The sequence below is a fragment of the Lampetra fluviatilis genome, chromosome 28 (genome assembly GCF_964198595.1).
Source record: "Lampetra fluviatilis chromosome 28, kcLamFluv1.1, whole genome shotgun sequence".
Lineage (NCBI taxonomy): Eukaryota > Metazoa > Chordata > Hyperoartia > Petromyzontiformes > Petromyzontidae > Lampetra > Lampetra fluviatilis.
This window is the reverse complement of record NC_136302.1, coordinates 10,734,994-10,752,261: the sequence shown is the minus strand read 5'-3', so window position 1 is coordinate 10,752,261 and position 17,268 is coordinate 10,734,994. Positions and strand designations below refer to the sequence as shown.

The window sequence follows — 17,268 nt, the reverse complement described above, 5'->3', positions numbered from 1 at the left end:
TGTCTGAAGGCCAGCAAAGCATACCTATTCTGGCGATGCTTTGCAAATAGCCAACTGAAAACGCAGGTCCGTGCTGGACACTTAAGTGGTTTATATTGCACCCTTGGATCTGCTTCATTCCATGTCGTGCTGTGATGGCTTCCTTTTGCCTTTATACAGTTGAACAGACAGCCATGCAATTACATTTCAATTTATTGTTTGTAAAATAGGTACAACTCGTGCAATGTTTGGCTGCAAAGAACACTCCCCATAGTGCACACAACACACCAAGTGTAGGCATTGGAATAACACCCGCAGTATCCAGCAGTGATAGGGTTCTTTTGGTACCCCCCCCCCCAAACTTATCCTGACATCGTATGTCAAGAAACTAGCTATTTGGAACTTTCACAGCAGTGCAACCCTTTGTTTTTGGAGGATGGCCCATGGAAGTGGATATTGGATCAATAATTGATCCCTTCCAAGTGAGCTGGGGCTAATTGCCACCCACTGATTGTAATGTAAGGATATTACTTTTCAGACCACTCACTGTCTTGGACCCACTTAATAGTTGGTGGCAGCAGTAAGAGTTTGAAATGCAATGCCACCTTTTGTGGCTAGGTAACAAGCTGCCCCATTAACAAATTTAATAGTTTAGATCTTTCAAGAACCATTGCGATCTTGTCAGATACTTAATGGTTACAATGCAATAGTGCCACCTCCATGCAACATACTTGCCCATTGTAAACTTACTGGATGAACAGGGTTATTTTTAAGCATACTTTGATGCTGGTCAAGTTTCTTTGGAGATCTCCAGGACTGGTTTCTGTGCCAGAATCCCAGCAACGGTGGACTAACACTCCATGCCAGCTTCACAGCACAATGCACTTGCTGAAACCATTTTGTTTGCACACCTGCAGCCTGATGCGTGTATCTCAAGATAAATTGATACATCTTAACATAACCTATGCTAAAGTAATACACTTGTTTTACATAAGCTTAAGATGGTAAATACAATATGGGTGTGTGGCAGGTAGGAAATTTGTAATAAGACTAACTCAAACACGATTTTTTTTAAATACACCAAATTTACAGGGAAATTAAGGAAACTATAACAAGCTGTGGAACATCTACCAAGTACAGTTAACTACTTTGATTTGGAAACAAATTAAACAATCAGCATTTAAAAACATCCACAGCTCTTAACAATACTTACATGATTACCCTTTCATTATTTGTGACTAACAAAGCTTTTAATACCAGCCCATCTGTTCAGAATGTCTTCAAACCCAAAAAGTACAAGTGTGAAATTGCAGGTAGATTTTACCTTGCATGAAAAGTGGAGAAATATAGGTGAAAGATGAAGTGTCAAGTGGGTAACTAAAAGGCACAATCTCAAAGGCTTTTTCTGTCCAGCCCACTAGGCCCTGTGACCAACTTTATTTGGCAAAAAAAACACTAAAGCACTAAGAGAATTTAAGGCCACGTGGTATGGAATTGGCCACTTCACAAGACAAAGCAATTTTTTTTTTTTACATGCAACACCTTCATAATACAAAGCTTCAGCAATTTGTTGTAAAGTGAGATCGACCTCGGTCAGTGAGGGCCTGCATTGGTGAGATGGGGCATAGGAGTGTTCCAGAGTACCAACAACCGTCATTTGCCACCAAGTGGGGGGGATGTCACCACGCTGCTTGTGCCAGGCTATATGCACTTTAATCCAGGTGCCAATGGGTTGACTGGCTAATGCACCACCTGTGCCCCCTACTATGCTAACTGTTTTTAGTTGCTCTGCTCATTTTGTAAGTACCACTCTGCCCTCCGTTGTTGCTGGAAGGCGTCTGCCTCCAACTGCCCAGGAGCATCCTTCACCAGCTGCCTCCACAGAGGTCGAACTTGACACTGCTGGTAACAGTTATTGGCAAGTCCAGAGTGTACCATACACTGATTGACCCACCACCAGATGCAATGGCTTCACTTTGGCAATCTCTAAAACCCATGTCTTCAGCCACCTGGTGGTGTACCGTGGGTGGCATAGGGACCTTGCATAAAGGAATGTAATGGGTGGTGGGGTGCCCATCTAATTTCCCCTCATAGGCTGGGACCTGTCTCATAGGACCCCAGTATAGCTACACCATTGATTTAATCAAAGCCCACCCCCCCTCGCCTTCATATAACTGTAGTCGAGTATGAGTAAAACCTTGTACAAATTAGTTCTGCAATGCAACATTTGCAAGTGATTTGCACTGCCTTTCCCAAAGGTTATTTTGCAGTTCAGGTCACGTCAGTAAATCTAGACATCACAACAGGGAGGTTATGATAAAATGGTAAACATTCAGACTATTGGCAAGGTGCTAACCTGTAGAGTGGTGACCCACCTACCCACCCAGTAATGTGTATTGACACCCATGTGTGTTGCAATGGCTGGGAGCACACGTGCTAAGGTTGCCACCTATGAAGTACAAAAAATCAGGGACATGGCAAGAAGAATACCTCTCGGAAGAGGGGAAAAATACACAAATTCATTGTCTCAAGTGGTGAATTGTTATGTAATTCACCAACTGAGCCTTTTATACCCCATTACCACTGGCACATCCAAGCCATTGCAGTATGGGTGGTTTTCCATTGGCCATTTACCAGGCTGAGCCTAGAACCAAATGCTGAAACTGGCCTCAAGACAACAGCATCTTGCTTGGGGCCAAGCAGAGCCAGGGACTGGGCTAATGATGTGTTAATTGCGTGTGCCATTAATTGGTACACTGCGAGGACTGTGGCACAACATCACACAGTGTGTTACGTCAGGGACACAGCTCTGCTTCTGCAGGCGAAAAACAACCTGGAGCCTCCTGAGCCGCAATGGCCTGCCTCATCAACGCGGCGATGACACGACCCTGATGTGCCAGTGGAAAAGGGGTGTTTGCGTCCTGGGAAGATGTGCAGATTTCCCCAGGACAGGCACCTTGTACAACGAGGACAATCTTGGGAAACCAGGACGGGTGGAGATCCAGGAGCAAGCACGGAAGGGGCGGCCGCATCCCAGCCAATCCGCCAGCCTTAAAAGCCCACGCTGCCACGCGCCAGGCAGTAGCCGAGGCGGCTCTGGTTGTTGATGGTCGACATGAGGCCCACAACTGCCTCGATAAGCACCGGCTTTTCTAGCACGAGCACACCGTTGGCACGACCTGGGATGGGGTTGGCTGTGTGAGCTCGCTTGGTAGCCTCGATCAGCGCCTCGCGGAATTTCTCCAGCTGAGCGCGCGTGTGCCACGTGGGGAGTGTGATGCAGAGAGGGAACAAAAAACATGCAAGTGTGTAAGATCACAGCTGTGGTCAGCATTAACAAGGAAGAATAATTCTGCATAGGTGTGGATTTTATGGAATACTTTCCCCAATATTCGTTTGTTGGCGGAAGTATTTAATTAGCAACAGCCAGTAACGGGGAGTTGTCAGTGCAAAAGCATTTTGTAAATTGTCCTTTTTTTCCTGGTTTCTGTCACCAAGTTTTGGGCTAGACTTTGATTTACATGTTATATATATGGACGGACAGGACAGACATGGAGAGCTAATGCATTAATGACATCTAGACGTGGAGGGCCTGCCAGTAAGTGATTATTTCACAGTTCCCTCTGCATTTTAAACATTATACCAGTGCAAAATCCTTTGATCATGTTAGTGTTAAGCCAAGCAATCTTTGTAATTTTCGATTCAAGCGAACACCACTTTTAAACTCTGCATGTTTAGCTTTGTGACGATGACATCGTCAGAAGAATTCCCTGCCAAAACATTTCAACCGTGCAGTTTGAACTGCTGGCTAATATTTGACAGCCTTTAAAAACATCCAGTACTGGTGTATATTAAACATAACACATGATTACACTGTAATGTCCTAGCCCTAGTTGTAGAATTAATATTCAACTTGCGTGTGTCTATGAAGAGTACACAGTATAAATTGGATACAAGCATCTGGCTGGCTGTGCTCCTATCTATATGAGCAAGGCTAGCTGTGCTCATATCCAAAGTGCGCTTTCATCAGAAGGTGCCTTTCACCCCACCTGTGTCACATACGGATGAGTTGCCGAGTTGCTAATATCAGAACTGTTGTGCTCGCATCCAGCTTCTCCTGTATACAGATTAGTTCGCTACAAAACTGCTTTACGTTGATGCGCGACGGATGGCTTCCATGCCTCTGCTGAAATTTCTGATTTGGTCACGATGGTTCACTGCTGTGCGGTCTACAGTCTAGTCAGTGTTCCCGAAGCTTTCTGGACAGAACGCCTTTCATCGGGATCCCATGCGCAACCCGCAGTCCGTCATCAGCTGGACATTACCTGGCAGACGGGAGCCATGTTGGGATCGGCGTGGGCCATGATGTGGTGCGTGAAGGTTGTGTAGGGCAGCTCCGTTGACCACGGGTTCCAGCGGGACAGGAAAGTCGGCTCGCGGAGCTTGTCCCAGTGCACACGTAATCCGTGGCCCTCTCGGCTACAATCGTGAGAGTAAAAGCACATACGCACACATGTACGCAAATATATAAACACATATACACGCACATCAACTGCCATTCGCCACTAAATGGCGGTGACGTCACCATGCCGTTGTTTTTGTCATGGTAAGGGAGTATTCTCCGGACACGTGAAGTGTCATGGAAGCGCTGGCAGGAGGCCATGGGACAGGCCCAGGTGGCCAGGTGTTCTGCTCATGGGAAGCATTGCTCAACTGTCTTCTTCATTGCTGGAAGGTGGCTGCATCCAATGTTGGAAAGAGCGAGTGAGTGAACGCTTGAGCGTTGGGGCGGGGGATCGAGCATTGGGGTGAGCGAGCGAACAGTCTGGTGTTCAATGCGAGCGACTGAGTGTTGGGGCGAGCGATTAAGTTTTGGGGTGAACGAGTGAGTTGAGCGAGCGCCACCTACTTGAGCAGGGACTTGGGTGGGAAGGCGAACTCTCCGAACGAGATGGTGTCGATGAAGTTGAGCGGCACGCGCCGTGCACTCTCGCAGCGCAGCGTCACGAAGTCGTACTTGACGATGAGCAGAGAGCGCCCGGACAGGCACACGATCCGCTCGCGCTCGTTGTTCCAGTGGTCCACCCTGCAGGTGCAGAACAAAAACATTTTAAACAGGGAAGAAAAATCCGCGAACGCTTTGGAGTTCTGCAAATGCTCGGCGATATGAGTTTGTCCACGTAAGTCATTAATGAGCGATAGTAATGACGTCACGCACAATGACGTCGTCGGGAGCGGAGGTGCACACTTGAAGCGTGATACATGATGTCATCGCGGGCTAGCCCATGGCAAGTGACATCGCATTTGCCGAGGGCTTAGCCATTATCACTTTTTTTATCGCCACGTTTCTTTCGTAACAGAATATGCATTATAAGCATTACTGATTATAGAAATGGTAATGATTAATCGACTATGTTGAGTAATTTGCAGTTGAAGGACTTCAAAGTGAGTCTTTATTCACCGAGGTGCAGCAAAGCACCAGTACAATACGATAAAAATGCACGTACAAAGTTATTGGAAACTGACATTATGATAATTGTCCGATCGCGAACCTTGATAACGAATCGTACTGTGAAAATGTACATTGCGCCAACCCAAAGTGGACAGTGGTGTGGACGAAGAGAAACTCCGTTTCCACCGACACATCAGAGCCTCACCAGCATCGGGACCCTCACAGTACGGGTGGCTTTCCACCGTACGGTTGTTGGTTTTCCACCCGTACTGAGAGCCGAGCCAAATCCAAACCAGGGAAACTCTGGCCTCACAAGACATCTGTATCTGGTTCATGGTCAAGTTAAGCCAGGGATAGGATTCATAATTTTAGTCAAGTTGCGTGCGTGAGCAAATTTGAGCGTGTGAAGCTGTCATCACTCACATTTTGAACCACAATACCTTGACGATCTCGTCAAGGAATATAAACTGTCATGCAAACTGCGGTCAACCTCACAGCGGCGGCTTTTGGTTAGCCATAGAAAAAATACTGTTACCGCATTGTGCGTTTTTGAATGTGCTTCTGAGGCCGTCTGGAACGCTCTTCTTTCCGATATTAGGAAGCCACTGGAAATATGCACTTTTAAGTCATCTAGATTGAAAACTAATTTCTTTAAAACTGCTTTTTGTGTGTTAGTTTGTTGCCCTTCCCACGCACCTCTGATTAGCGCGGTTGGCTACGTACGGTGCTAAAGAAGTTCAATATACACACATACATTGTGTGTGACATTAGAGGTACGGCTCGGCATCTGCAGTGGAAAAACAAAACCGAGGACCTCTGAATCCACGCCGGGACCGGCGTTAGTACGGCACTGGCATGGGTCAGTTGTGCAGTGGAAAAGAAAGGAGGGGAGCTAAAGTGAAGTCTGGTGTTGAGCTCACTCTGCCAGGAGCCAGACGCTTTGTATCTCCCCGTCGTCCACGGTGTGCAAGACGGATACTTTGATGTCGTTCACTGCTTGCTCGAATGCTCCAGGCTGCGAAGTAGACAAAAAGCAACCCAAACGTATGTTTCGTGAATATATTAATCTACAACATTCGAAACTTTTAAAATATTCTTCACGACAGAGTACATGTTATTATGGTTATATAACGTGCTGCGTTACAAACACCGTGATTTAACACGGAGGCTTTCACGGCCAATATTAACACATAGGCTTATTAATAAATCTGGCTGTCGCCTGATGAGGCTGGTTGTAATTACCGGTGAAACGTCACTCAAATGATCAATGTTGTGAGTTTGCTCTCCACCACAACTAGTAACGGATTGGCATGTTTTATTTAATTGACAAACCTTACTAATTGGTTGTGTCGGGTGTTGGCGGGTTTAACGACACATGAATATTTACGTGATCTAACCCAAAAAACCTGTCATGGAAACACTGTGCTGTACACGAATGAAGACAAATATAAGCTATAAAGAGATCAAGTTGCATTATATATAACATACTAGATGTATACAATAGGGAAGAACCAACACTCCTGCCTAGTAATTCCATTAACTCTCCCGATTCGAATCAACAATTTATTATTTTAACACTGTGGTGAATGTAGCGGCCACTAGTGGCTGCAGGGGTCACCTACGAATCGTGGTTGGCTTCGTACAGTGCACAGTCCAACATACATACAACTACACACAATTGCACAAAATACACAGATCGTAAACATTGATTCTTACACACGCACAATTAAGTCAACATATCGTGATAACTTAACAATTGATAGTAACTGACGTCTAATACACAGAACCACATACATGCATTGCACACCGGTGATTTATGGACAGCCTAAAGCTCGATTGAGATCATAGCATCGGTCGTCCCGTCATGTCAGGTGGCACTATCACGCGACGTGTCATCACCATACTGCGTGTATAATGCACACAGCCTTGTTTTAGACCTTCCAGCTAAAGCGAGTCAAGAATATGGCCAAATTCATTTTGAACAGTCGCAGGACAATGAGTTGACTGTATTACGGTTTTCATCCTTGTTATGAATCATCCCCACAGTTTAACCATCACTGCCTATTGCTGCATTGTACCTCAGGGGCTTGATGTGAATAATCCCTCCTGACGTAAACAAGCGGCTATTTGGTGATGTGACATGCAAGACATGAATGAGAAGACCGATCCCATGGTCACAATCTCGCCTCTTGTCGTCTTTAAATGAGCTTTTCCGTGTGTAATTATTTTAATTTGATACCATCCTGCACAAACCGTTATGTCTGAGGGGTTTATGCATGTACCTATGAGCTTCTTTCGCACCGTACGTGGCCAACCTTGCTAATCTGAGGTGCGAGAGAGTGTTTTGTGACTGTTTTACAGAAGGTGTTAGAATTGGAACAAAAAGTATTGCACACACCACTGCTATACCAAACTTTACATTCACAGTGCAAGACCGTCACCTCCCAGCGCACGAATTTCCCAAGCATGAGCGTGGCATTGCCGTTGCCCGTTTTTGGAGTACAGTACATGCAAATCGTGTTTGCCCTGGCGGGTTACACTGCATTTACAGATTAAAAGTGTGGTCCTCGCTCCGAGTCACCACAACCACCGCACACATTCTCAAGGAGGGGCACGTGTGTATTACGTTTCCACGGTGCTCATAGGTCACACACAAGTGCCCGACATGCACCAAAAATTCGGCGAGCAAACAATTAATTGGTTAAGATGAGATTTTTTTTGTGCAAACAAAATACTCATCGAATCGCGCACGTGGAACTAACATTGGGCCTATATGTAAGCTTGGCATGTGCGCCTGCTGGACAAATGAGGCAGAACAAATGGAAAAATATATATTTCCAAACGAGATTAAAATTATGCTTCTTGAATCAAACCACGACCGCGAACCATGACAATCATTAAACTGCTCAGGGGATGAATTGTTACATGCTCTTATTTGTATTAGGTGATGCATTGTGTCGGTTTGTGGTCCATAACCAGTGGTGTTAATTCCATGTTCCTATGGCAAGAACCACTCCCTCATATTATAATCGACCCTGGAGTAATGTCGGCGCCTTGTTGACGACCGCTATTGATTTCCTACCAATGCAGCGGCCTAAACACTATCAATTATTTATCCAGGAAAGCCTCACCGAGCCTCACGATTCAAGACCAGACACACGAAGTGGTGACATTCAGCACTGCCAACTGCTGCGAACACCTCACAGCCAAAGCCTACAACACCTGGCAAGCCCTGGTGGTCGCCCATCCAAAAGCTTACTAGGCCCAAGCCTGCTTAGCTTCCAAGATTCGATGAGAATTTGCCATTGTAAAGAGAGTTTTTATTTCAATCGTAATAAATCCAAATTGTATTGTAAACGATATCAGGACAAGAAGAGTCGCAAATAATTATCATTTATTATTTATACCGAACCTCCCATGCACAACATCTTGAGGAACAGAAATAAAATATCGTATGACACAAACCATCTAAAATGAAACGACAACTAATGGGGGGGTCCATTTACATGCACTATTGTTGATGCGACAGCTCCTCAATTAAGACTCATCAACAGGTTCAAGAATTTAGATGAAAAGCGGCCCGGCTGGGTGAAAAAATTGTGGGCAGCAAGTGCGCCTCGACTGCGTAGTTTTGTACGGTTGTGTTGCACAGCTCTGCAATGTGTTCTTGAGTCGTGCCGAGTGTTGTTCGGCGTGATGGCCGACGTTTCGCGCCACGTGCCGAGTACCGAAACTCCAATCGGACATTTCGCGGAGTGAAACGTGAAGACTGAAGAAGCTCCCCCCAGCGCACGGAACAAATCGTCGGACAGGCTGAACAACGCGCGATACAGCCAAAAAACACATCGGAGAGCCACAGCCATGGAATGTGCGCGAGGGAAACGTATATGTACTTGTGCTATGAAGAAGGGTCATTGCTAGAAACGTCATCTTTTATGTTTCCTTTTAAGGTAGTGTTGTTTGTTAATTGGACCGTGCACCAGTGCCAACGTAGCATTTCTAAATAATTCGTTTCAATGTTACGGGCAAATATAGGCCGCTTGCCGAATGGTAATGCATCGATGGTTGCAGTTGCCGCAATGCTGCAGGCTACAGTATCTTAAATAAAACGATCGCTGACTTTTGCAACAATTACCCAATTGTGAAAAGTGCAGCGCTGCTGGATTCTTGGCATTGTCCTTGGCGGTTGACATGCGTGGGGCGATGTGCACGGAACAGCACCCCCTTACAAGTGCCCCCCATTAGACACACACTTGGGAGTGTCGGGTGTCTTCACTGTCTGACTGGGCGCTTTGTCTACACAACAAATGTTTATGAAATCCATCCTTAATTCGACAACTTGTGCCTCCACTACAGCAAGGCAGATATTGTTAGAGACTTCACTCGATTAATCTAGCCCAGACTTTCAAGTTAATAATGGTGCAGCGATTAATAATACTGGTAGGAACCTCCTGGTTACACCAGCCCACAGGAGATTATTGTGTCCGTCGTGCAGGGAGGGGCTGGGTGGGGAGGGTGGGGAGGGGCTGGGTGGGGGGGGCTGGGTGGGGAGGGGCTGGGTGGGGAGGGTGGGGAGGGGCTGGGTGGGGAGGGTGGGGTGGGGCTGGGTGGGGGGTGGGAGGGGTGGGGCTAGGTGGGGAGGGGCTGGTCACCCCGTGGTGCCCTTATAAAACTCAACGTTTAACCTACTCACGCCGGCTTGTGCCCGCCCTCACAGTCGGGCATATTCGCAGAATACACCACACCGCCGTTGACCCTGGCCATTGACCGAGCAACCCAACGTTCCTACCAGCTCCCTCCGCAGGAATGTGTCAATGGTGCAGCCATTCAATACCAGGATAAAACACCAAGATCACTGCCGAGGTTCTGGGTTTAAACCCAGTGATATAATTCAGGTTTTCAGGTGTAACAAGTTGTAATGTCAGCCAGGTCACCAACGCCTGCAGAAAGAATGTGAAATATAAGATTTGGCATTTGTTCGGCTTGTTCTGGCGTTGAGAATGAAAAATTATCCCTTGCTTAGCAATTGGCCCGGTGGCTCCGGGTGCTAATTCCATGTCAGAGATATAATCCAGCACTGCTGAAGTCTTTTAATTAAATTTGGGCAACAACTCGCGTATTATACTAGGTTCTCAAGCAGAACCAGTTGATGTACAAAAATTACCATCATAATAAACATTTGTTTTCCTTTATTGTGTTTATTCTAGAATTGAGAGTTAAAACAATTTGGTGTGTTTGCCATGTGGCCAACGCTCCTTGCAGGGCATAGAAATAATGAGAACGTCGTGAATAATATGAGGCCGAGTGAGAAACGGCTTCAGAAGCAGTGGCCATTCTCTGACACAGTGGTGCACTTTCTAGCAAGAGTTCTGAATGGGCATTTGGTTATCTTATGACATGACTAACAGAAACATTGCATATTTATTGCCTTATTCGGATGTGTCACTGGGATATTGTCACACCTACTGGAGGCCCTTCCACAATCAGTGGAATGAGCAAGAAATAGCAAAGCTGCACCTTGACCCATTTGGGGTCATCCACGCTTCTTCACGCGTGCAAGAGCAGTGAAATGTGCGTACGAACATAGGTAATAGGATCCACACCACAGTTCTCCCAATACCAGCATGGGATTCGAATAGTTGTGCTGTAAATCCTGATGTTTTATTGGTTTTGTGTCAGATCAGGTCAGTAAAATTACGCGGCCGGAAATAAAAATCAATCGCAAATCATATTGGTCACGAAGGCTTACTGTTAAATTTACTGTAAATCATGTTTGCTATTCATCAAAGTAGGTGAAACTTGTGGGCAGCTAAATTTGCTTAAGTGACACCACACGTGTTTAACATCAACCACGACTATTTAAAGAGTGTCCCTGGCACTATTCAAACTAGCCCTGGAAGCTGTCACTATATATTATTTTAATGATCCTGTAGACTGCGTGACTGATAAGTGGGCGTTGTGGGGGGGGGATGTCACCCACCACCTGCCTGCCGATTTCTGTTCACAGCATACTCCACCTCGTCGAATTGCGACATCGTTGTTCAGACCCCACAGGTTTGAGTTTATGTAAGCGCTGCAAATGTTGCAACACAAAAACAATATCACAAGATCGGGAGGCATCATAAGGTAAGACAAGCGTGCAGCTCTGCAATGACTTTCTCACGCCCGCAGCGGGGGACGGGCCTCCACTCTTTCATGATGGCCTGACGTTTTGAAAGGTGTGGAAGTATCCATACTTTTATCCCACCACACGTGACTAACTCATGAAGCATCATACTTTTGCAAACGTGCCAGGTCTCATCTGCAAAAGAGATTATACGTATTTATGAGTTCTAGAATTTAATAAATAAACAACTTTGGTTAATAAAACTATGTTATGTCAATGCAATCACCATGGGGAGAGAGAACACTCAAACCCCAAATATAATGCAGGCATCGTCAGGGTCGTTTTCGAACATACGACCTACACCGGTGATGTTTTCTCCCTCGACTGCTTTACCCATGAGAGGGTTGCTTGGTCTCAAGGCTATCTTTGACACTCAATCTTGCATTGGATTTTTTTAGGAGGGGTCCTTGCATTGGAATGTTTAACCAATACAATTAATGACACTGGAGAAACACCATGTGTAAGAGGGGAGTCACAATACAGCCATCTCACAACCCAACCCTCCCAACAACAACATCCAATAACTTACCAGGCTTAACCCTACTTATCTTCTGAAATATGACATGATCAAGGCAGACATTTTAACACGTAGGCTTTCGCGACCAATAACACGTTCCTTCAGAGTGGGCAGGTAGGAACTTGGTTGGACAGCGCATTCGTGCACGACAGACAAATATGCATGACAGACAGACAAATAATCCCTGGTGGGGAGTGTGGAACCTGTTGTTCCTACCTGTATCATCCATAACAGTTTTTTTTGGGTTAAATCACCGTAAATATGTCGTTAAACCCGCCAAGACCCGACACAGCCAACTAGTAAGGTTTGTCCCGTAAACAGAACATGCCAATTCGTTACTAGTGCAGCACACCGATGTGTTGGAGAGCAAATCCATATTTTCAATTATATTGTTACTTACAATCATATTTAACCCAAAAAAACTGTATTATGGAGGGCAGACATTGTCATTCACCTGCTGGCTGTACCTATTTAACACTGGGCATGCAAAACGACATTGGAGTATTGGCAGGATGAATGCAGCCCAGTATATGCAACCATGCAGTTGGGAGGGGAAAAAATAAAGCCATCTCATCTAGTGCTCGTTAACTAAATGGAATGGATTTGTCAGTGTAGTACTGGAATATGATTAGAGATAAGAGGATATTAAGAGAGTAAATAGCATGGACTATATCCACACTGCATTGCACAATGTGCATTGTAGAGTGCAGATAAGATCGGTAAGTGGATAGAAAACATACAAAAGAAAATTATTAAGAGACATGTTTTGAGTGTGGTGGTGGTGTTGATGCACATTTGTAATTCAGCATCTTGGAAGTGGGATTGGTGGATAACGTATTGTGTTAGAGCATGTGTTATACAAAAAAACAACACAAAGATCCCCCGTATAGCCTTAATAGACTGTTCGGGCAAGTGCTATTAGCGAGCACTGATGAAGGCCGGAACGGCACACAAGGGGGTGGGTGGCCAACACCACGCCCGACCGCATTTGTACTCATTCGAGGCCGAGTCGACCTAGGGGAGGCACAGGACCGGTTCAGATAATCCATCACTGGTGTCGGTCGTGGGGCAATGAAGCACTGTCGTGGCATTTGTAACGAGGACAGCCAGAAGACCACGACCTATGCAGTGGTATCCTACTACCAGTGTAGTAGAATGTCATTGTGGGTTTCTACAGGAACCATGGTTTCCTTTCACATGCAAGAAAGCGCACAACGTTTGGGTCAAAGCAGGCAAAACTCACGCAAATGAATCTTGTGATTACAGCTTGTCCAGAAAACCAAGGAAAGTAATTAAGTATGATCACATCACATTATACGGATGGGCGCTTACGATGACGGTGTTATGGCCACGACATACACAGCGGCAGACGCGATGAAGCAACGAGTCTCTTGTGAGGCTGTGGGTTTGGTTGCTAAAAACACATTGGGGGCCAGAACTTTAAATGTTGGCTTCCCAAACACAAGCCACACCTAAATAACGACCTCGCCAGCACGGTTGCGACTAAACAAACTTTTAAAGTGAACAAAGGGGAGAGAAAAACGAATTCTGTCCTTTATTGTGCGATTAATGTAAACACAGCCGAGGGCTTGAGATGGGGTTGAGCATATGATGAACCGATAACGGTAAGGGTTATATTCAAAGGTTTATTTAGGGGTTGTGTTTGGTCAATGGTAGTGGTAGTATAAGGGTTTGGAATAGCTATGGTTCGTGGTAGGGTTAATGTTACCTGTGGTGAGAAGCTAGCTATGACTAAAGATAGGGTGAGGGATAGTTCTGGTGAAAGTTGGCAAAAGCTGTTTGCTATTAGTATGGTTAGGAGTAGTTATGGTTAGAGGTAGGGTGGAGAATAACTTTGCAGGTAGGATTAGGGACAACTTTGGCTATATGTAGGGTTAGTGATCGCGTTGCTTAAAAAAACGTATTTATTTAGTCATAATGCGCTGGCAATGTTGCACAATAATGAACAACGAAAAAAACTCAACCAACTCGTTTTGGATATAATTATGTCGGAAGTAGTGGTAAAGTTACGAATATCCGTTAAGGATGTGGCAAGGGTGAGATGTACATGAAGCTAAAGTTACACGTTATGGGTAGAGCTGAGGTGTTGCCATGGTTAGAGGCAGGGTTAAAGATACGACTGTATTGTAACAAGTATGATGAGAGGTAGCATAGCGATAGCTATGTCTATATAAGTAACAACACAACTGAACACATTCATCAAACAATGTGTGAATAAACGTCGAGTTGTGGAAGGTTCAACTTGGGTTACAAGTCCGACACTTTAAGGCGTGGGTAATCACGAGCATGATCAAGTGGCATATAGCTTGGGTATTGCAGCAATTAAGATGTAAATATTTTGCTTGCTTTTTTTGGATTAGTAGAAATGGAAATGTTCATAAAGTAACCACGGTGTAGGAGTGGTGCATTCCATTTATCGTGAGTGACTTAATCCATTAATAAGCCACCCTGTCCAGAACCATTTATATAATTCCCTTCAAAATGACACGACTAATTCGTCTTAAAGTACAGCATTAGGAAGATGTCATTCTAGATTTGAAGTTTTCGTGACTGCAATGATCCATACTCTTTGGTTCTTTCGGTAAAGTCACGTAGATGAAAAATAAATAAAAGTAAATTAAATCACAATTTACTTTTATTTATTTTAAATTTTTTCACCTACGTGACTTTACCGAAAGAATAAAATAATTATGAAGATGTGTCAGATGGTTCCTGTTACGTTGCCTAATTTGTGGTTATTTCATTATACGGCACAATCTACAACACGACTGAGCGGTGTTAGCAGCTTGCTCCACAGTATACAGTGCAGCTTGTGTTACAATGTAGTGTTAATGACACATTTGGTATTTTGTACTTAACACCACAATGTTGGTATTTAATACAAACACACCACCGATGTCACCCAACAACCGCACAAGGGCACCCACCAGTTGAACTTTAGTATTTAATCATTTAAATTATTTAACTAGAAAAGCAGTAAATTTAACTCGCGTAAAGATAATCTAATTACGAAGAAACTTCACTATAAAGTCGAGTGGCTATTAGGCAAATATCCTATTAGAAAAACGGTGAAGTTGATCAAAAGTGTTGCTTACAACTTTTATGGACTCAAATAAGCAATAAAGGGACAGGTGGTTGGCCCTCTCCGCCCTGCCGGCCGAGGCGCGCCCTGCCCGGTAGGGCCGCTATCCGAGCATCGTAGTCTCATCGCGGCCTAGGTACCGTACTACTTCCTGTACGCCTATCGCGGATGCAACCGTTAAAAATCGCTAATACTTAATAGAGTTTAAACAAAAACACCGCGTGTTGCAAAGCGTTAAAACTATGCTGAAACACTTTGTTCAACATAAAAGTTTAGATTTGCTTTACGTTGACGGTAGTGTGTCATTAGAAACCAATGGGATGTCTAAGTATGCCTTATAGAAATATACAAAAAAATCCTCACCGTATTCGGCAATAACAGAGCCTTAAAAGGTAACGTATACAACTGGCATATAACAGTATATCCTTTTAAGGTAGTTTTATTGACAAATGTGTTGATTTTAGCTAACGACACGTGCGCACCACTGCAAACGCGTGGACCACCGTACTCACAGAGTACCAATTACCACAATTAACGACTGCGATCGAACACACGCAACTTGCAAGAGGGCAACCAACCCTGAAGACGAAGAAGTTACGAAGCCTGTAGTCCTGCACGGTCTTCTCATCGATCACCGCATTCTCCGGGTCGGCCCCACCGCCCACCGCCGCTGTGACCCCGACCGCCGGGCCCGGCGGGCGAGAGCCGCCGCCGCCGTCTTGCCCGGCTTGGGTGTCGTCCCTATCGAGTGCCACCTCTTCCCCATCTTCATGCTTCTCCGTCTTCTTATTGTGTTCCTGCTGCTGCTGTTGTTGTTGTTGCTTCTTCTCATCCGCTTGCCTCTTTGCCACGTCGTCCAAGACGTCCGCCTTCATGTCAGCGGGTTCCATCATGACCGATGGCCCCTGGTGTGTGTGGTCTAGCTTCTTCTATGAGCTGATGTGTGTGTGTGCTATGTACCGTCTCGCTGGTGTGTTGTGTAACTACGTATGGCTGTGTTTATGCTGTGTGTTAAGTTAGGCATGCAGTGAGAGACGTGTTGGTGGAGTGGTTGTTGGCTATGAGTTAGTTCGCTTGCGATCTGGGCGAGGTTATTACGACGCTGCAATGCAGACGAAGAGAGAACAGCTGCGCAGTGAGAAATGCCGAGCTGGGGTGGTGGTGCTGGTGGTGGTGTTGTTGTTGGTGGTGGGGTTGGGGGCGTGATGTCAACGTCACCGCGTGCAGGTTCCGGGTTCTGTTGCACGTGGACGGACCCACGGCGCTGTGTGTCACGCGCACGTCGTCCACGCGCACGCCCCCCGGTGCGTGCGCGTGCGTGTGTGGGTGCAGCTTCCTGCGCCGGTTGGGTCGCTGTGTGGATGTGTGTGTGTATGTGTGTGTGGGTTCTGTACACGTGGTGAGTGTACGTGGTGAGTGTGTGTATGTGTATGTATGTGTGTGGGTGCTGCACACGTGGTGATTGTACGTGGTGAGTGTGTGGTTGGGTAGCTGTGTGGGTTTGTGTGGGTGCTGCACACGTGGTGAGTGTACGTGGTGAGTGTGTGGTTGGGTAGCTGTGTGGTTGGGTAGCTGTGTGGTTGGGTAGCTGTGTGGTTGGGTAGCTGTGTGGTTGGGTAGCTGTGTGTATGTGTGTGGGTGCTGCACACGTGGTGTGTACGTGGTGAGTGCATTGGGTGTGGGGAGCGGTAGTGGCAGAGACCCGGGTTCGCGATTCCCGCTCACGCAAATCAACACCAGTGATGATATTATCTGAATTGGTCCTGGGTGTGCCTCCTCTAGGTCGACTCTGCACAGTACGTGTGTGATGGGTGTGTGTCTGTGCAACGTGTGTGTGTGTAGCCTCTGCACAGTTTTGTGATGGGTGTGTGTCTGTCAACGTGTGTGTGTAGCTTCTGCACATTACGTGTGTGATGAGTGTGTGTCTGTCAACGTGTGTGTGTAGCCTCTGCACAGAACATGTGTGTGTGTGCAGAAAGTGTGTGTAGAGTGTTAATTCAGCCTCGTGTGCCTGATAGTAAGAATTTGTTTAAGAACAGCCCCTGTGGGTG

The 17,268-nt window shown here is 45.8% G+C and overlaps 1 protein-coding gene across 1 annotated transcript; it reads right to left on the bottom strand.

Moving 5' to 3' along the window:
* Positions 1–174: 174 nt before the first annotated feature.
* Positions 175–16,453, bottom strand: LOC144942765 (tumor protein p63-regulated gene 1-like protein). The gene is made up of 5 exons (XM_078869668.1): positions 15,796–16,453; positions 6,352–6,446; positions 4,889–5,065; positions 4,305–4,458; positions 175–3,225 (listed from the first exon to the last, which is right to left on the bottom strand). The coding sequence occupies exons 1-5, from the start codon at positions 16,108–16,110 to the stop codon at positions 3,031–3,033; spliced, it is 936 nt and encodes a 311-aa protein (XP_078725794.1). The 5' UTR covers positions 16,111–16,453; the 3' UTR covers positions 175–3,030.
* Between the last annotated feature and the right edge of the window lie 815 nt (positions 16,454–17,268).